A 22,047-nucleotide genomic window follows, 5' to 3' on the forward strand; every position below is an offset into this window, starting at 1 on the left:
AAGTAGTGAGATCATTAGCAGATTGATAAGTCTGTTGTTATATTTGTTTGACTGCATTGTATACCATGGCTGTCTCCGTGGGGTTTGGCAGAGGAAGAAAATCTTAATTGAAAGTGCTTTTTAGGCTTAATATGGATCTGGGAAATTGGCCCTATACTTGCTAGACTGCCTGTGCTAACAAGAGAATCCATGGTCCTATTGAGTCAGTGGTACCATGGTTGGTAGATTGATTATGTATGAAGAGAATACGGTTTGATAGGCTTGATATTAGGGTTGGGCGGTACCCCGACTTGCATATCGTCATACCGTCCTTCTCTCACCCTGGGAATTACAGTATTACCAGCTTAGTACACAAGAGGGTGCCAAAAAACACAGAAAAAGCCCATTGGGAGTCTATTACCAGGATGGTAATAAAATGTGCTAATTTAACAGCAATAGCAAATTTCCATGGAGGCTGGTAGCCTAATATGCTAACGAGCACAAACAAAAATAAACTAATTGCAAAGACAGGCAATCCAGCTCATAAAGTTATGCATATATAGGTAGGAGCTATAGGTAGATTTTTACTCAAAATCAAATCCAATTTTATTGGTCACATACACATGGTTAGCAGATGTTAATGCGAGTGTAGCGAAATGCTTGTGCTTCTAGTTCCAAAGGTACAGTAATATCTAACAATTCCCAGCAACTACCTACTACACAGAAATCTAACAAGTCATCTAACAATTCTCCAACAACTACCCAATACACACAAATCTAAAGGGGTGAATGAAAATATGTACATATAAATATATGGATGAGCGATGACCGAGCGGCATAGGCAAGGTGCAGTAGATGGTATAAAATACAGTATATACATGTGATATGAGTAATGTAAGATATGTAAACATTTTTAAAGTGGCATTATTTAAAGTGACTAGTGATCCATGAGATAGAAGCTGTTTTTCAATCTCTCAGTCCCAGATTTGATGCACCTGTACTGACCTCGCCTTCTGGATAATAGCGGTGTGAACAGGAAGTGGCTCGGGTGGGTTGTTGTACTTGATGATCTTTTTGGCCTTCCTGTGACATCGGGTGCTGTAGGTGTCCTGGACGGCAGGTAGTTTGCCCCTGGTGATGCGTTGGGCAGACCGCACCACCCTCTGGAGAGCCTTGCCGTTGAGGGCGGTGCAGTTGCCATACCAGGCGGTGATACAGCCCGATAGGATGATCTCGATTGTACAACTGTAAAAGTTAGTTAGGGTTTTGGGTGACAGGCGAAATTTCTTCAGCCTCCTGAGGTTGAAGAGGTGCTGTTGCGCCTTTCTTCACCACACTGTCTGTGTGCATGGACCATTTCAGTTTGTCTGTGATGTGTATGCCCAAGACCTTAAAACTTTCCACCTTCTCCACTGCTGTCCCGTCGATGTGGATAGGGGGCTGCTCCCTCTGCTGTTTCCTGAAGTCCACAATCATCTCCTTTGTTTTGTTGACGTTGAGTGAGAGGTTGTTTTCCAGGCACCACACTCCCAGAGCCCTCACCTCCTCCCTGTAGGCTGTCTAGTCATTGTTGGTTATCAAGCCCACTACTGTTGTGTCGTCTGCAAACTTGATGATTGAGTTGGAGGCGTGCATGGCCACGCAGTCGTGGGTGAACAGGGAGTACAGGAGAGGGCTGAGCACACACCCTTGTTGAGGGTCAGCGAAGTGGAGATGTTGTTTCCTACCTTCACCACCTGGGGGCGGCCCATCAGAAAGTCCAGGACCCAGTTGCACAGGGAGGGGTTGAGACCCAGGGCCTCCAGCTTGATGATGAGCTTGGAGGGTACTATGGTGTTGAATGCTGAGCTATAGTCAATGAACAGCATTCTTACATTGGTATTCTTTTTGTCCAGATGGGATAGGGCAGTGTGCAATGTGATGGTGATGTCGTCATCTGTGGACCTGTTGGAGCGGTATGCAAACTGAAGTGGGTCTAGGGTGGCCGGTAAGGTGGCGGTGATATGATCCTTGACTAGCCTCTCAAAGCACTTCATGATGACAGAAGTGAGTGTTACGGGGCGGTAGTCATTTAGTTCAGTTATCTTTGCCTTCTTGGGTACAGGAACAATGGTAGCCATCTTGAAGCATGTGAGGACAACAGACTGGGATAGGGAGCGATTAAACATGTCCGTAAACACACCAGCCATCTGGTTTGCGCATGCTCTGAGGACGCAGCTAGGGATGCCGTCTGGGCCGGCAGCCTTGCGAGGGTTAAGATGTTTAAATGTTTTACTCACGTCAGCCACTGAGAAGGAGGGGGGAACGGGGACGCACACTTTGTTAACGAGCCGAGATGGTCGCACTGTATTATCCTCAAAGCCGGCAAAGAAGGTGTTTCATTTGTCTGGAAGCGTGACGTCGGTATCCGTGATGTGGCTGTTTTTATTTTTGTAGTCCGTGATTTCCTGTAGACCCTGCCACAAACGTCTCGTGTCGGAGCCTTTGAATTACAACTCTACCTAGTCCTTGTACAGGCATTTTGCTTGTTTGCCTTGCGGAGGGAATAACTGTTTATATTCAGCCATATCTCCAGACCTCTTTCCGTGGTTAAATGCGGTGGATCGCACTTTCAGTTTTACGCGAATGCCGCCATCCATCCACGGTTTCTGGTTAGGGTAGGTTTTAATGGTCACAGTGGGTACGACGTCTCCAATGCACTTCTTTATAAACTCACTCACCGACTCAGCGTATAGGTCGATGTTGTTCTCTGAGGCTGACCGGAACATATACCAGTCCGTGTGATCAAAACAATCTTGGAGCGTGGCTTCCGATTGGTCAGACCAGCGTTGAATGGTTCTCGTCACTGGTACATCCTGTTTGAGTTTCTGCCTATAAGCCGGGACAAGTAAGATAGCGTCGTGGTCGGATTTGCCAAACGGAGGGTGGGGGAGGGCTTTGTATGCATCACGGAAGTTAGAGTAGCAGTGGTCAAGAGTATTAGCCCTTCGTGTTGTGGAATCAATATGCTGATAAAAATGGATGACTTTCACTTGAGTCATTATTTATGAAGGTATCTTTACTTTTACTCAAGTATGACAATTAGGTACTTTTTCCACCACTGCATTGTGCAAATGAACACATTTTTGACGGATGCAGTACTGGCTCTCCAGCAGCATGTCTTAATTTTTTTAAACACTATTTACCCCTTTTTCTCCCCAATTTTGTGATATGCAATTGGTAGTTACAGACTTATCCCATCGCTGCAACTCCCGTACGGACTCGGGAGAGGCGAAGGTCGAGAGCCATGCATCCTCTGAAACACGACTCTGCCAAGCCACAATGCTTCTTGACATACTGCTCGCTTAACCCGGAAGCCAGCCTCACCAATGTGTTGGTGGAAACACCGTACAACTGGCGACTGTGTCAGCGTGCATGCGCCTGGCCCGCCACAGGAGTCGCTAGAGCGTGATGGGACAAGGACATCCTGGCCTTGGCCAAACCCTCCCTTAACAACGCTGGGCCAATTGGGTCTCCCGGACGCGGCCGGCTGCAACACAGCCAGGGATCGAACCCAGATCTGTAGTGATGCCTCAAGCACTGCAGTGCCTTAGACTGCTGCGCCACTCGGGAGGCTCCAGCAGCATGTCTACAAGCTGTGTGGAGTCTGGAGTCACTAGGGCAACAGCCTGCTCTGCTTGAAGAAGAGGGGGGAGGAGCAGACAGCCGAGAACGGAAAGGATAAAAGACACAAGGAAATCAATATGGCAGTGGCAGCTGTGCAAATAACATCCAAAGGGTTTTGACTTCTCAAACATGGCAGAAAGCTAACACAATATGATGCCTGTCACCTTATTAACTTAGCCACTTACTTAGATAGCAAGTTAAACTTAGGGGTGGTGTTAACGCAGAATTCTGTGTTTGTCACGAAGGGAAAAAATAAATATCTTACTGCGTTTGGAAACGCAGATCTAAAATGGTTCTTATTGTACTTTCTGCTCGACATCAGACTAACTGTGTGCTTCAGTTGCACTTCTAAACTGGGATGAGTATTCATGAAGAGGCTTCTATCAGCAGACAGAGCTCTGACTGATGTGGAGCTACTTTTCTCAGTGTAGCCAGAGACTTTGCCAGTAAAATGAAATATTAACTTTAAGCAAAACGTTAGAAAATACATTTCCTATGATACGCCTAAACATTAGAAATATGATGGCCATACATCGTTTTGCAAAAAAGACTTCTGTTGTCATCGAATCAAAATAAAGCTATTTTATGCTGAATGTGTTGCACTAATGTATTTTGTGTGAAGGAAAACTACAGATGCACATCCCTGATCACTCTATTGAAGCAAAAACACACTGTTGACTCAATATAACACGAGACCCCTGTCAACACACAGCTGGACACACCTGCTCCTGCTTGATCCCGTTGTACAATAATGTGACAGGTGAAATAAGAACGCGATCTGCTTCATCCCCCAACTCATTCCACAAGTTGACTGCAGGTATTTACTTAAATTGTTACAAATATTAGAATGTATTGAAGGTATTGGGAAACCCTCCCGTGGCCATTTCCAAATACCCTGGTATAACGGTATATGCCGCCCAAGCCTACTTGATATTCTACTGAGGAAATCCATACCTGGTGAGGTTTGATGGCCCGGGCCAGTTGAGGGGAGAGAAACAGGTCTACCTCCTCAGCAGGGTGATTCAGGTTGACCAAGACACGCCCCAGGGCGTCCGGTTGGTTCACAGCGTCATTGACGTGGGCGCCGCTGGCCTCCTCCGACCGCTCCTCCTCCTCATTGGTGGACTCGCTGCTGATCTGTAGGGCGTCGTCCTCGCCGGAGCTCAGCTCGATCACGTCTATGGTTGAGAAAGGAAAAAGAAAAGGGGGGTCAAGGTGTTTTTGTTAGAAGAGCATTGTAGATGGAAATGGAGAAGCATTTAATACATTTACAGTACCAGTCAAAAGTTTGGACACCTACTCATTCAAGGGTTTTCTCTTTATTTTTACTGTTAATATATAATAGTGAAGACATCAAAACTAAGAAATAACACACATTGAGATCATGTAGTAACCAACAAATCTAAATATATCTGTCCTTTGGTCTGATGAGTCCAAATTTGAGATTTTTTGTTCCACCACCATGTCTTTGTGAGATGCAAAGTAGGTGAACGGATGATCTCCGCATGTGTGGTTCCACCGTGAAGCATGGAGGAGGAGGTGTGATGGTGTTGGGGTGCTTGCTGGTGACACTGTCAGTGATTTATTTAGAATTCAAGGCACACTTAGCCAGCATGGCTACCGCAGTAATACGCCATCCAATCTGGTTTGCGCTTAGTGGGACTATCATTTGTTTTTCAACAGGACAAAGACCCAACACACCGCCAGGCTGTGTAAGGGCTATTTGACCAAGAAGGAGAGTGATGGAGTGCTGCATCAGATGACCTGGCCTCCATAATCACCCGACCTCAACCCAATTGAGATGGTTTGGGATGAGTTGGACCGCAGAGTGAAGGAAAAGCAGCCAACAAGTGCTCAGCATATGTGGGAACTCCTTCAAGACTGTTGGAAAAGCATTCCGGGTAAAGCTGGTTGAGAGAATGCCAAGAGTTTGCAAAGCTGGGTGGCTATTTTGAAGAATCTTAAATATAAAATAGGTTTTGATTTGTATAACACTTTTTTGGTTACTACATGATTCCATATGTGTTATTTCATAGTTGATGTTTTCATTATTATTCTACAATGTAGAAAATAGTAAAAATAAAAACCCTTGAATGAGTAGGTGTGTGCAAACTTTTGACTGGTACTGTACATAATACACACATGTTTCAATTGCATTGTGTGGCTGCCTTTTGATCAAAACAATCATTTTCTACCATTATGTTACACAATATTGCCTAAACAAATAAAATATCATACGTTTCAATAATTCAATAATAAGTGTTTCAATAACACTATTTATCTCCAAAAGAAGACATCTGTTTTCACAAATTCTATGAAATGACTGCAATTTTTCTGGCGTCATGTTTGTCTTAGTATCTTCAGGCAAACAAATCTTCAAAAAAGTTCTTCCCTGGCCTGGTTTCAAATAACAATGTAAAAATATATACAGAAACATCTAAACGGGTCCCCACGTCATCTATATTAAGTGATAAGTTCCACAAACTTGTGCCATTTTTTTAACTACAGATGTGGCCTAGAAGAGGGGAGGAGAAGACGATAGAGAGCAGGCTTATGTAAGTCTACTGAATGGGTGCTTATACAAGCTGGATTATAGTGGTGGGAGATGGGTTTACATAACCCAGGGCAGAAATGTTACCACGCTGCCTGGGCTGGAAGCTGCATGAGGCTGGAAGCTGGCTGAGGCTGGAAGCTGGCTGAGGCTGGAAGCTGGCTGAGGCTGGGGCTGGCATTAACCAGACATTTTCTCCATAGACCCACTTCCATTCCAGACATTGTTGCCTTAAATTGCCTACCCTCTCATCCAGGACTCAAAAACGCAGGGTGGGTTGGAAGGGGGTTCAACTGGGAATGGATCTGTTCAATGTGGATCTATGCCCACAAACAGACAGGTGTATGTATGTGTGAATAACAGACAGACAGACAGACAGACAGACAGACAGACAGACAGACAGACAGACAGACAGACAGACAGACAGACAGACAGACAGACAGACAGACAGACAGACAGACAGACAGACAGACAGACAGACAGACAGACAGACAGACAGACAGACAGACAGACAGACAGACAGACAGACAGAGTGTGTGTGTGAGAGTGAGTCATGACCAGTGGAGGAAAAGCACATGATGTACCCACCAGAGCTTAGTTCTATACTGTAGCGACTCTCCTGCTCTAGCTCAGCTGATCTAGCTCAGACAACTGCTCAGAGCCAGTCAGGTACAGCACACCCCAGTCCCTACGTACCCCATGCTATAATTCTGATAACTTTACATGACGTACTTTCATAAAGTACACTGCAGCGAGATCATTTCCCTTAACTGACCTACAGTAAGCATCTAACCCACATTTGATCCCATTTACAACACCTGAAGAACAGAGAAATGGGTCATAACGTCACCAAGCACATAAAGCATGGCAGTCTTGCCATTCTAAATCCATCAGTGGTTCAGGAACCATGTTTGGTGTAGGACCCTCGAGTTCAATTAACATATTTTTATGCTCTATTAACTACAGTGTGACTTGGCTATTCATCTGATAACATGTCAAATTCATAAAGATCAGTGACCGAACGTTGTTGATGGAAATCTAAGAATGACTGGAGCAGAGTTCCTCAGTATTGCACAACCAGGGCAGGTATTCAAAGCGTAGGAGTTCTGATCTAGGATCATTTCTGCCTTTTAGATCATAAAGAATAAGATAAAAAAGGTACAGGGGACCTGATCCTCGATCAGCACAGGAGGACCACAATCAGTCTCAGTTAGGGCTGTGGCAGGGCCGGTGATTGTCAAGCAAATAACTGCCAGTCTCAAGGTAATTGATCACTAAATAACAAACACATTTAGCATCTCCTGGCTTCCACACATTTTAAAAAGTTGAATAAATCCATGTAATTTAGCGTACACCTTCACAACAAATCCATTATTTATTTTAGACAGGTCTAAAGAAGCATGATATGAAGAAAATGTTGTCTATTTCAGAAGAACAGAACAGCATACTCTGAGTTGTCCTTATGTTAGGTCCTGATCTGGCTATGCCAAATGGCTGTGGGCTACACTAGTTCATTTAGCAGACAAGATTCGCTTATAATTCCATGCCATTATTTTATAGTATTTAGAATACAATTGAACAAAGCTAATAAAATATTAATCTTTTCTCCAAATGATTTGAGGGAGTGCGCACATGCGGCTGTTCTGTGTTGAGCGGTTAACAAAGAAATAGGTCCTCCTATATGCTTAATTTAGAGTTATTTATGTACCTTCAGTTCTACAAACGTTAGGCTATCGGTTTAGATTTTTAATACATTGTAAGGCTGCATGATGAGACTAATGATGATTTGAAATAAGTTGCTTGAAAGGCATGAGCTCTGCTTTGTTTTTTGCGAAGGAAGTGCACAGTCCAATAGTCTCACAATTTGACATTTTCAAATATCTTCTGCGTAATCCGAAGGGTTTCTCACTCCCATGGCTCTCTGTCACGTGATCGGTCTTAATGACAGGCTACAAGGTAAGACAGACACATCGGGAAGCAACTGCGAGTGTCCTTATCCAATTGCAAGGTGCATATTGAAGATATTGGAATCAGTGTCCACATTTACTTTTCGTCAGCCAACAAGATGAGTAGGCCTAACGAACAGCACTAGCCTATGTCAATCTACCATCCCCCATAGTACAAAAGTTGACCTATTCTATTCTGTGTGAGAAATAAATATTCCAAACATAGTCTGGGACAGTTGTGGGATGCAATAGATCCCAAATTAAAACAACCAATAGCATCAAAAAAAACTGTTTTACGCAATGAGGCTGATGCAACAGATCAGAACGTTTAGCTTCAACTGTTGATATGAATAGTTTATTTCTTCACATTATAAGCGCATCAATGCGCACGTGGTAGTAGGCTATAAACGCGAATGTTCCACTAGCGGAAACCACCATTATCAAAAGTGATCGCAAATGTAATTATGCATGTAATGCTTTTATTATAAAAGGTGCATTTTTATGGTGAAAATTATCTTCCCCAAACTCACGCGCCGCTTACTGATGCCAGTTAGGCTCTACACCCCTTGTAAGTGGATTAATGTGCTTAATTTTAAGAACTTATTTGGTCACTTTAGTTGTGATCAAACCTTATTAAAACATATAGGTCTATGGGCTAGGCTATGAGGTGTGCGACTATGATTCGAACAAGTCACAAAGAAAAGGCATTGTTTCTTAAGCTGGGCATCATTCACAAGTGATAATATATCATTCAGAAGTGATAGGCTAATATTGTCACCCATCAGTCTATTCTTGATTTAATCTTGTCTTTACAAGATTAAATAATATATGTGTGACATTAGTTTTGATTTAGGATGGACCATTATCATGCACCTGTATTGAAACAGGGGAAAGGGAAAAAATAGATGTCATCTATGCACTTAAATAGTGGAGGACGCTTTTCCCAGTGGTTTATTTTCATGTCAGCCAGGTAGGCTATACTTCTGTTGTAAATTTAAGGAATGTGATTAATATTAGGAAAGTTGAGAGAAATAAATATAGTAGGCCTAGCCTATAGAAAGCTGATGGGATCCTCCTCTATATGCATAGCCTATAGAAATGTTCCGTAACATGAGGTCATGGCCTCTCATTAAGTGTTTGATCAGATTTTCGAACACATTTGCATTGATGTCAGAGTGAGAGGGACAATAGAGTGCTGAGTAGCAGGCAGTTTGGTAGGCTACTAATGACCAGCAGCAGCATCAGAGCCTGGAGAAGCCTAATTACCGTGACTAAACAGTCATGTGGAATGCCTTCGTGACTCGTGACCGCGGGTGTGACGGTAATACGGTTACCCCAAAAGCCCTAGTCTCAGTTAACATGTGTAATATAATGTATAGTAATATGTCATGTGTGACAGACCCTGGGGCTTCTCTAGCTTGATGAGGGATACTAAACAGCATCTCATAGTGACTGGGGTCTCACCTTCATTGGAGGTGTGTACTTCTGGGACCAGAGCTTTGGAGTCGTCTTCTCTGACGTTAGTGCTGCTTTTACTGGTGTCCAGGCAGATCACATGATCCTGTTTGGCCACGGTAGCAGACACACTCTTAGACAGATGTCCTGGAGGGAACAGAGGGAGAGATGCAGTAGTTAATCACCTGAGTGTGTTAAGTATCAACCCATTAATTTCTATTATGATATACAGTACCAATCAAAAGTTTGGACACCCACTCATTCAACGGTTTTTCTTAATTTTTTTTACTATTTTCTACATTGTTGAATAATAGTGAAGACATCAAAACTATGAAACACATATGGAATCATGTAGTAACCAAAAAAGCATTAAACAAATCAAAATATATTTTAGATTCTTTAAAGTAGCAGCCCTTCATGACAGCTTTGCACACTCTTGGCATTCTCTCAACCAGCTTTACCCGGAATGCTTTTTTTTCTTGAAAGAGTTCCCGCATATGCTGAGCACTTGTTGGCTGCTTTTACTTCACTCTGCGGTCCAACTCATCCCAAACCATCTCAATTTGGTTGAGGTCGGGTGATTGTGGAGGCCAGGTCATCTGATGCAGCACTCCATCACTGTCGTTATTGGTCAAATAGCACTTACACAGCCTGGCGGTGTGTTGGGTCATTGTCCTGTTGAAAAACAAATGATAGTCCCACTAAGTGCAAACCAGATGGGATGGAGTATCACTGCAGAATGCTGTGGCAGCCATACTGGTTAAGAGTGCCGTGAATTTGAAATAAATCACTGACAGTGTCACCAGCAAAGCACCCCCACACCATCACACCTCCTCCATGCTTCACAGTGGGAACCACACATGCAGAGATCATCCGTTCACCTACTCTGCGTCTCACAAAGACATGGCGGTTGGAACAAAAAATCAAACATTTGGACTCATCAGAAAAATGACAGATTTCCATTGCTCGTGTTTCTTGGCCCAAGCAAGTCTCTTCTCTCTGGTGTCCTTTAGTAGTGGTTTCTTTGCAGCAATTCGACCATGAAGGCCTGATTCACGCAGTCTCCTCTGAACAGTTGATGTTGAGATGTGTATGTTACTTGAACTCTGTGAAGCATTTATTTGGTCTATCATTTCTGAGGCTGGTAACTCTAATAAACTTATCCTCTGCAGCAGAGGTAACTCTGGGTCTTCCTTTCCTGTGGCAGTCCTCAGCCAGATTCATCATAGCGCTTGATGGTTTTTGCGACTGCACTTGAAGAAACTTTAAAAGTTCTGGATTGACTGACTGTCTTAAAGTACAGATGGACTGTCATTCCTCTTTGCTTATTTCAGCTGTTCTTGCCATTATATGGACTTGGTCTTCTACCAAATAGGGCTATCTTCTATATACCACTCCTACCTTGTCACAACACAACTGATTGGCTTAAACACATTAAGGAAAGAAATTAAACAAATTAACATTTAACAAGGCACACCTGTTAATTGAAATGCATTCCAGGTGACTACCTCACCTCAATGAAGCTAGTTGAGAGAATGCCAAGAGTGTGCAAAGCGGTCATCAAGGCAAAAGGGTGGCTACTTTTAAGAATCTCAAAAATAAAATATATTTTCATTTGTTTAACACTTTTTTGGTTACTACATGATTCCGTGTGTTATTTCATAGTTTTGATTTCTTCACTATTATTCTACAATGTAGAAAATAGTTAAAATAAAGATAAACCCAGAAATGAGTAGATGTCCAAACTACTGTAATATATATATATATATATTTTTACATTTATTAACTCATCCACCAACCCACACTTTGGAGGACACATCTTTGTTTTTTACAGCTTTTCTGCTACATATACATTTTGCATATACATTGTACTTTTATATACAGCAATCACATAACAATAATACATTACTGAACATAAGATCTTTAATCCCACTCCTCAGCCACTCTCAGCCCATCACCATAGACCACCCTCGTTTGGCTTCCATGTGCCATATACATTTTCAATTGTACTGTGATGTTTTACAAACATTTTGAAACTTTCTAATCATGTAGTATCCACAGATTGTGAGCTGAAGATAAACATCTTTCCTACAAGTATTATTATACTACTAAAAATTCCCTGTTTTAGGATCACTTTATTTTAAGAATGTGAAATGTCAGAATAATAGTAGAGAGAACAATTTATTTCAGCTTTTATTTCTTTCATCACATTCTCAGTGGGTCAGAAGTTTACATACACTCAATTAGTATTTGGTAGCATTGCCTTTAAATTGTTTAACTTGGGTCAAACGTTTCCGGTAGCCTTCCACAAGCTTCCCACAATAAGTTGGGTGAATTTTGGCCCATTCCTCCTGACAGAGCTGGTGTAACTGAGTCAGGTTTCTAGGCCTCCTTGCTCGCACACACTTTTTCAGTTCTGCCCACAAATTTTCAATGGAATTGAGGTCATGGCTTTGTGATGGCCACTCCAATACCTTGAATTTGTTGTCCTTAAGCCATTTTGCCACAACTTTGGAAGTATGCTTGGGGTCATTGTCCATTTGGAAGACCTCCAATTGACTCAAATGATGTCAATTAGCCCATCAGAAGCTTCTAAAGCCATGACATCATTTTCTGGAATTTTCCAAGCTGTTTAAAGGCACAGTCAACTTAGTGTATGTAAACTTCTGACCCACTGGAATTGTGATACAGTGAATAAGCGAAATAATCTGTCTGTAAACAATTGTTGGAAAAATTACTTGTGTCATGCACAAAGTAGATGTCCTAACCGACTTGCCAAAAGTATAGTTTGTTAATTAACAAGAAATTTGTGGAGTGGTTGAAAAACAAGTTTTAATGACTCCAACCTAAGTGCATGTAAACTTCCGACTTCAACTGTACATAGCATTCTGTTGGTGGCAAGAATTTTAATGGAAAAACTTGGGTTGAATCAAGTGTTTTTTGTATCAGTTCATAAACCATGTGCTAGGGAATCGGAACATCGAAACTCTCTTCCCATTTATTTTGCAACCTGTATGGTGAAACTTTCAACAATATTGTCCTCAAATGAAACTGGTATATTTTTCTATTTATGACAATTATTTTCAGACAATTAGTCTCTTCAATATATGGCAGACAAACAAGTTCCTTACCTTCTCCCTTTTCTACTTGCCTCCTCCATTTTTGTGGTAGTGCCGCAATCAGTTGGTTGTAAGTTTGGATTGAGCAGATATTCCCATATATTTTCGATAGCTGCATATGTGACATAACTCCACCGTTTCTATTCATAATATCATTAATAAATATAATAATTTGTAAAAACAAAATCCATAAAGAATGTTTTTTTTATTAATCAGTATATTTGAGTTCAACCATAATATTTATTAGATATTTTCTGGAGGATAAAACTGAAATTGTAACCCGCTTTGTATGGCTTTTTAAAGAAAGGGCAATAATATAAAGAACATTTTATTTTCAATTTGTCGGGTATGAGAAGTTGTAATCTGTATAAAGCCTGTATAAAGCCTTTCTTAATAATCTACTGGAGAACCATTTTGGGTTTAAGTATAACTTATGTATGAGTGAAGCTTTAAGTGAGGTTTAAAAGCTTTAATATTTAATCATTTTAGCCCCCCAAACTCACATTCATTATATAAATAGGCACGTTTAATTTTGTCTGGCTTAGCATTCCAAATAAAATGAAACATGTTTTTCTTATAAGTATTAAAAAGCAAGTTGTCTGGAGTAAGCAGCAACATTAGTAAGTAAACTGATTAACTATTTGATCCTATCACAATGTGATTTTTCCATAAATAGACAAGTATTAACTATCCATGGTTGCAGAATCTTATCTATTTTTGCAAATTTTCTATTGAAATTGATTGTGGTAAGTTAATTTATATTTTTTGAGATATGAATATCAAGTATGTCTACTTCACCATTCGCCCATTTTATTTGGTAAACTACAAGGTGATGTAAACAACGTCTTTTAACGATCCAATACGTAATATTGTACATTTGTCATAATTAGGTTTTAGTCCAGAGAGGCTAGAAAAGTGATCAAGGTCTTCAATGAGACTGTGCAGTGATCCAGATTGCGGACTTAAGAAAAACTAGAATCCTTGACATACATTGACACTTTTGTTTTTATCCCATGGATTTCTAACCCCTTGATGTTCTTGTTGGATCTAATTTTAATAGCTAGCATTTCAATGGCCATAATAAATAGATATGGAGACAATGGACAGCCTTGCTATACTCCTCTTTAAAGCTCAATACTTTGAGAAGTAACCATTATTTACTATTTTACACCTGGGGATGCTGTACATAACTCTTAAAATTAAAGTAATCCAGGCATTTCTATATAAATTCTAGTCGTACTTTATCAAACGCCTTTTCAAAATCTGCTATGTAGACCAGGCCTGGTACCTTCTATTATGATATTACGATAATATTATATTTCAAGAGTATAGTACTTCAAGACAAAAATATTTCTGATTTAACACTCCAGCTATCAATTATGTGTGTGTTTGTGTCTGTCTTCACCTGGTGTGTACTCAGGTAGCAGGGCCACGTGCCCTTCCTTCCTCTGCTGTTCCAGCCTCTGCCGCCTCTCCAGCTCCTCCTGCTGGGCAGCTTTGGTCACCGCCTCCAACTGCTGCTCCCTCAGTAGCTTTCTACATCACATAGAGGAATAGAGGGAGACAAGAGAGAGAGAGAGACAGAGCGGGATGGAGAAGGAGAAGAGAGAGCTCAGAATAGGCACCAGGCACCCATCTCTGTTAAAGGGCCAACAGACTGACTAGACCGAGCCAGATCGCATGGGGATATACATTACTAATGCTGTATGTGTTCATTTGTGTGTATGCGTGTGTGTGTCTATACATCTCTGGTGTGTGCGCGCATGTATGCATGTACGTGTATCTCATTCCAAAATCATGGGCATTAATATAGAGTTGATCCCCCTTTGCTGCTATAACAGCCTCCCCTCTTCTGGGAAGACTTTCCACTAGATGTTGAAACATTGCTGCGGCGACTTGCTTTCATTCAGCCACAAGAGCATTAGTGAAGTCGGCCACTGATGTTGGCGATTAGGCCTGGCTCGCCAGTCAAGTTCTTTCACACCGATCGACAAATCATTTCTGTATGGACCTCGCTTTGTGCACGGGGGCATTGTCATGTTGAAACAGGAAACAGCCTTCCCCAAACTGTTGCCACAAAGTTGGAAGCACAGAATCGTCTAGAATGTTATTGTATGCTGTAGCGTTAAGATTTCCCTTCACTGGAACTAAGGGGCCTAGCCCAAACCATGAAAAACAGCCCCAGACCATTATTACTCCTCCACCAAACTTTACAGTTGGCAATTTGCATTCGGGCAGATAGCATTCTACTGGCATCTGCCAAACCCAGATCCATGTGTCGGACTGCCAGATGGTGAAGCGTGATTAATCCCTCCAGAGAACACGTTTCCATTGCTCCAGATTCCAATGGCGGCGAGCTTTACACCACTCCAGACGACACTTGGCATTGCGCATGGCGATCTTAGGCTTGTGTGCAGCTGCTCGGCCATGGAAACCCATTTCATGAAGCTCCCGACGAACAGTTCTTGTGCTGACGTTGCTTCCAGAGGCAGTTTGGAACTCACTAGAGAGTGTCGCTCCTAGATGTTTCCACTTCACAATAACAGCATTTACAGTTGACCGGGGCAGCTCTAGCATTGACGAACTGACTTGTTGGAAAGGTGGCATCCTATGATGGTGCCACATTGAAAGTCACTGAGCTCTACTGCCAATGTTTGTCTATGGAGACGGCATGGCTGTGTGCTTGATTTATACACCTGTCAGCAACGGGTGCGGCTGAAATAGCCAAATCCTCTAATTTGAACGGGTGTGTGTGCACATACTTTTGGTCTAGTGTACGTATCTCTGTGTGTGTGTGCGTGTGTGAGTGAGTGAGTGAGTGAGTGAGTGAGTGAGTGAGTGAGTGAGTGAGAGCTGTAATACTGTAATAAACACTGGGGAAATAATCCCACTCATGGCAGCATGACTGACTTGTTGCCAGACTGAGTAATACAAAGATATTCTACTTAGAGCCTTCATTGTGAGCCCTCCCTAGGGAAAATCAACAAGACAGAACACTAGATAATGCCAGAGAACAGAGTTGAAGATAACCTACGTGTGCTGTATGGATAGATGATAAAGAGTTAGGGAATTAATGGATAAATATCACCATTCATTGCATCTTTGAAGCTGGTTAAGGGACTATTAGATGTTGTTCTCTATATGTGTGAGTTTGGATGTTGTTAGAGGTCAGGTGTCATACCTGATGTTCCTCCTCATGTGTGGGGGTTTGTTGGAGTGGGACCTCTTCTTGGTTCCACTCAGGGACTGAGAGGGGATTTGGTTCTCAGGCCATGAGGACGGTCGAGAGTGGGGCTGCGTTGAGGGGTGGGACGGCGTCTCCCCTGAGGCTGAGGTAGATGGGGGGGTGCACTGCCATCCCGCAGACTCCCCTCCCTGTGCTTCATTCTCCGAGCTGAAGGGAGCGGTACGAGGCTGGTCTGTAAAGAGAAACAGAGGGGGGAGGTTGTTATTACTGGTATACAAAACATAAATCAATTAAAATAAATGTTGATTGAAAACCTATTTTAAAAAAAGGTACGCTGTATATCAGTGGATCCCAACGGCAGCCCTTGAGTACCCCCAACAGCACACATTTTATTGTAGCCCTGGACAAAAAATACAGATTCTACTCATTGAGGGCCTGATGGTTAGTTGACAAGTTGAATCAGGTATGCTTGTCCGGGGTACTCGAGGACTGGAGTTGTATATAGCAGGCATGGATTACTCCATCACTGAAGGAAGGGTAAAGACAGATTCAAGAACAGTTTAAAAAAACAAAAACTGACCCAGAGGGATTGATATAAAAGATCCATTGAGAGACATCTTTTTGTGGTTAACAGGGAGTGACTGGGCCAGAGTTGGATACAAACCTGTTTGGCCCTGCCTCCAGACTGGAGACACTGAACTAGATCTGGGGTGCTTATGTAAGTGCTAATAAATATGGAGAGCTTATGAAACCCTGACCACTGGGGCTATGTGAAGGTGTTTCTGGCTCTCCATGCGGCTGGAAAGAGTGACAAACAAGGTTGAGGAGGAAACCAAGGTTATGGCCCACATAAACAGCCCTCTCAGTACGATCCACATACATCTCTCCACTGTCACATTGTAGCCAACACTGACATGCTCAATGCAACCTAATACAGCTCAACCAAGCCCCACCTAGTCATATATTCGGAACCCTTGACTTAATCCACATTTTGTTGTGTTACAGCCTGAATAAAAAAAATGGATGAAATAGATATTAGCAAATTTTTACATAAGTATTCACACCAAGCATCTTTGGCGGCAATTACAGCCTTGAGTATGTCCGTATCAGCTTAGCACATCTTGGAAACCTTTAACACTCTATAAATTGTTTTATACCCTTCCCCAGATAGAATTGTGATGAGGCGTATCTCATCGATCTACAAACAGTTCCTTGGACTTCATGGTATAGTTTCTGCTCTGACGTACTGTCAACTGTGGGACAATTATACAAACAAGTGTGTTTCTTTTCAAACATATCCAAACAATTGAATTGGCCACAGGTGGACTCCAATCACGTTGTAGATACAGTTGAAGTCGTAAGTTTACATACACCTTAGCCATTTAAACTCAATTTTTCACAATTCCTGACATTTAATCCAAATCAAATCAAATGTATTTGTCACATACACATGGTTAGCAGGTGAAAATGCAAGTGTAGCGAAATGCTTGTGCTTCTAGTTCCGACCGTGCAGTAATATCTAACAAGTAATCTAACAATTTCACAACAACTACTTTATACACACACGAGTGTAAAGGAATGAATATGAATATGTACATAAAAATATATAAATGAGTGATGCCCGAACGGCATAGGCAAGATGGTATAGAGTACAGTATATACATATGAGATGAGCAATGCAGGGTATAAAAACATTATATGAAGTGGCATTGTTTAAAGTGGCTAGTGATACATTACATCAAGATGGCAAGATGCAGTAGATTGTATAGAGTACAGTATATACATATGAGATGAGCAATGTAGGGTATGAGAACATTATATAAAGTGGCATTGTTTAAAGTGGCTGGTGATACATTTAATTACATCAGATGGCAAGATGCAGTAGATGGTATAGCGTACTGTATATACATACGAGATGAGTAATGTAGGGTAAGTAAACATTATATTATATAAAGTGGCTAGTGATAAATTGATTACATCAATTTTTCCATTATTAAAGTGGGTGGAGTTGAGTCAGTATGTTGGCAGCAGCCACTCAATGTTAGTGATGGCTGTTTAACAGTCTGATGGCCTTGAGATAGAAGCTGTTTTTCAGTCTCTCGGTTCCAGCTTTGATGCACCTGTACTGACCTCTCCTTCTGGATGATAGCAGGGTGAACAGGCAGTAGCTCGGGTGGTTGCTGTCCTTGATGATCTTTTTGGCCTTCCTGTGACATCGGGTGGTGTAGGTGTCCTGGAGGACAGGTAGTTTGCACCCGGTGATGCGTTGTGCAGACCTCACTACACTCTGGAGAGCCTTCCGGTTATGGGTGGAGCAGCTGCAGTACCAGGCGGTGATACAGCCCGACAGGATGCTCTCGATTGTGCATCTGTAAAAGTTTGTGAGTGTTTTTGGTGACAAGCCAAACTTATTCAGCCTCCTGAGGTTGAAGAGGCGCTGCTGCGCCTTCTTCACCACGCTATCTGTGTGGGTGGACCATTTCAGTTTGTCCGTGATGTGTACGCCGAGGAACTTAAAACTCTCCACCCTCTCCACTACTGTCCCGTCAATGTAGATAGGGGGCTGCTCCCTCTGCTGTTTCCTGAAGTCCACGATCATCTCCTTTGTTTTGTTGACATTGAGTGTGAGGTTATTTTCCTGACACCACACGCTGAGGGCCCTCCTAGTAACAATTCCCTGTCTTAGGTCAGTTAGGATCACCACTTTATTTTAAGAATGTGAAATGTCAGAATAATAGTAGAGAGAATTATTATTTCAGCTTTCATTTCTTTCATCACATTCCCAGTGGGTCAGAAGTTTACATACACTCAATTAATATTTGGTAGCATTGCCTTTAAATTGTTTAACTTGGGTCAAACTTTTCAGGTAGCCTTCCACAAGCTTCCCACAATAAGTTGGGTGAATTTTGGCCCATTCCTCCTGACAGAGCTGGTGTAACTGAGTCAGGTCTCAAGGCCTCCTTGCTCGCACACACTTTTTCAGTTCTGCCCACAAATGTTATATAAGACTGAGGTCAGGGCTTTGTGATGGCCTCTCCAATACCTTGACTTTGTTGTCCTTAAGCCATTTTGCCACAACTTTGGAAGTATGCTTGGGGTCATTGTCCATTTGGAAGACCCATTTGCGACCAAGCTTTAACTTCCTGACTGATGTCTTTGAGACGTTGCTTCAAAATATCCACATAATTTTCTTTCCTCATGACGCCATCTATTTTGTGAAGTGCACCAGTCCCTCCTGCAGCAAAGCTCCCCCACAACATGATGCTGCCACCCCCGTGCTTCACGGTTGGGATGGTGTTCTTCGGCTTGCAAGGCTCCCCCTTTTTCCTCCAAACATAACGACGGTCATTATGGCTAAACAGTTCTATTTTTGTTTAATCAGACCAGAGGACATTTCTCCAAAAAGTACAATCTTTGTCCCCATGTGCAGTTGCAAATCGTATTCTGGCTTTTTTATGGCGGTTTTGGAGCAGTGGCTTCTTCCTTGCTGAGCGGCCTTTCAGGTTATGTCGATATAGGACTTGTTTTACTGTGGATATAGATACTTTTGTACCTGTTTCCTCAAACATCTTCACAAGGTCCTTTGCTGTTGTTCTGGGATTGATTTGCACTTTTCGCACAAAGGACGTTCATCTCTAGGAGACAGAACGTGTCTCCTTCCTGAGTGGTATGCATGGTCTCATGGTGTTTATACTTGCGTATTATTGTTTGTACAGCTGCACATGGTACCTTCAGGCGTTTGGAAATTGCTCCCAAGGATGAACCAGACTTGTGGAGGTCTACAATTATTTTTCTGAGGTCTTGGCTGATTTCTTTTGATTTTCCCATGATGGCAAGCAAAGAGGCCCGGAGTTTGAAGGTAGGCCTTGAAATACATCCACAAGTACACCTCCAAATTACTCAAATGATGTCAATCAGCCTATTTTCTGGAATTTTCCAAGCTGTTTAAAGGCACAGTCAACTTAGTGTATGTAAACTTCACTGGAATTGTGATACAGTGAATAAGTGAAATAATCTGTCTGTAAACAATTGTTGGAAAAATTACTTGTGTCATGCACAAAGTAGATGTCCTAACTGACTTGCCAAAACTATAGTTTGTTAACAATACATTTGTGGAGTGGTTGAAAAGCGAGTTTTAATGACTCCAACCTAAGTGTATGTAAACTTCCGACTTCAAGTGTACATCATTGACGATCAAAGGAAATCGGATGCACCTGAGCTCACTTTGGAGAGTCATAGCAAAGGGGTGTAAATAATTATTTAAATCAGATATCTCGGTATTTCATTTTTTATACATTTTATAACATTTCTAAAAACATGTTTTCACTTTGTCATTATGGGGGTATTGTGTGTAAATGGGTAAGAGAAAAATGTAATCAATTTTGAATTCAGACTTTAACACAACAAAATGTGGAATAATTCAAGGGGTTTGAATAATTTCTGAATACTTTCACTGTATATGACTCTTTTACATACCTGTAAGCCCAGCTTGTCACCCAAGCCTGACCCAGTCCCGTATTGTCCTGCCCTGCTCAGATCCACATACACAATTTTCAACCAGGAAAGCATCACTGCCCCACACTGACAGCTATTAGCATAGCCAACCTCTGAACCCTAACTGACCCAACAGCACATCAGTCAGGACAGAACATCCATCTTGGGCCAAGTTTGGTCCAGTCCAGCCAGACTACTCTATCTCAGAACCAGACTCCAAGGGCAGAGTGGTGAGGCAGGAACACCTGGAGCTTGTTACGTTTCACTGAGCATGTGTCTAAAATGGCACCCTATTCCCTGTATACACTGCACTACTTTTGACCAAAGCCCTATGCGGGTCCTTCTCAAAAGTAGTACACTATATAGGGATCAAGGTGACACCTTCAGGAAAACCCAGGCAGGAAAGCCTCCAACTAAAACATGATAAACATAAAAAAAAGAGAAAAAAGGCAAAAACAGGAAGAAAAGTAATTTATATAATGCAGACAGAGGCTGGTGGTGAGGCAGACAGAGTAGAAAAACAAATGACATAAAACTCCCTCTTCAACTAACCCATCTACAAAACAACCTCTTGTGCTCTGAATTCAGTTCCATTAGCTTTTATAGAGGTTGATATAACATTCAAAACAGTCCCATTGTGACCTCTGTCATATTGGTTTTACAAACCAATTTAACAACATATATAATACAGAGCTTATTGAAAGGTTGGGCGCAAAACCCTAATATGAAAGAGGTATTCAGCCCATTTTAAAAAAGGGATACATTATGTAATCCAGGTTGTCGAAAGGCTGTGTACATATTTCTGTACTTTGTCATTCCGTTGCAGCCGCGGTACAAGTCCAGACGTAATTTCTCTCTCTGGGATGGAACATAGCCTAAAGTGACCTTTCTGTAGGAAGCAAACCCTTTGCCAATTGACAGGCAGTTTATCGGTCTTGCTCTTCATCACCGGTCACTCCCACCTCCCTGCACTGGGTCATATTTGTTAGAAAACACATTGAAACATGTAGGGAATACCTGAATTTGTCAAAAATAAAACAATTCATTTTTGTTTTCCGTTGCAAGAAGTTTTAAAACATTTTCTGTTGCATGCCCTAATCAATGCAACCCTGGCGTAAGTGCCAGGGGAAAACCCTTCCAAAAGGAGACTGCTACTGAAAAAAACCCCATCTAAAACACTTCATAAAGGTTACAAGCCAAGGAGACTGATTAAAATTCAGACCATTTTACACACGATCTTATCCAGAGTGACTTACAGTAGTGAGTGCATACATTCATACTTTCGAACGCACAACCCTGGCATTGCAAACACCAGGCTCTACCAACTCGTCCCGGAGTCGCCTCCACTCCTCCCCTTCCCAGTCTTACTCTCCCTCCCAGTCCCCACTATCGTAAAGGACAGTTACATAACCGATTCCTGAAATGCCTTATGATGATTCACACCCATACAGCACAGAGCACAGCTTACAGTACATTCAAAGGTGGGGTGGGGGAATTCACTGGCTGGGGGGGGGGGGGGGGGAATTGAGAGAGAGAGAATGTTCTTCAGAGGCAGAGAGAAGTATCAGAACGCACTTCTAGGAAGTGTGTGTGTGTGCTGGGGTAAATGAAACAGTCACAAATAGCTATGTATGGGAGGAAAGGGTAATT

The 22,047-nt window shown here is 42.1% G+C and overlaps 1 protein-coding gene across 3 annotated transcripts in view; it reads right to left on the minus strand.

The window, feature by feature from the left end:
* LOC106566793 (helicase ARIP4) overlaps positions 1-22,047 on the minus strand; it is a 114,705-nt gene that overhangs the window by 23,932 nt on the left and 68,726 nt on the right. For 2 of the 3 annotated variants that reach the window (XM_014135186.3, XM_014135187.3), the window contains 4 exons: positions 15,898-16,135; positions 14,122-14,252; positions 9,607-9,744; positions 4,600-4,823 (listed from right to left, as the gene is read on the minus strand). In XM_014135186.3, coding sequence (XP_013990661.2) covers positions 4,600-4,823; positions 9,607-9,744; positions 14,122-14,252; positions 15,898-16,135 — 731 coding nt within the window. Of the gene's footprint in view, positions 1-984; positions 4,575-4,599; positions 4,824-9,606; positions 9,745-14,121; positions 14,253-15,897; positions 16,136-22,047 lie in introns of those variants that run through there. The other variant, XM_045693095.2, reaches the window with a different exon arrangement.

Source organism: Salmo salar, chromosome 13 (assembly GCF_965601325.2).
Source record: "Salmo salar chromosome 13, fSalSal1, whole genome shotgun sequence".
Lineage (NCBI taxonomy): Eukaryota > Metazoa > Chordata > Actinopteri > Salmoniformes > Salmonidae > Salmo > Salmo salar.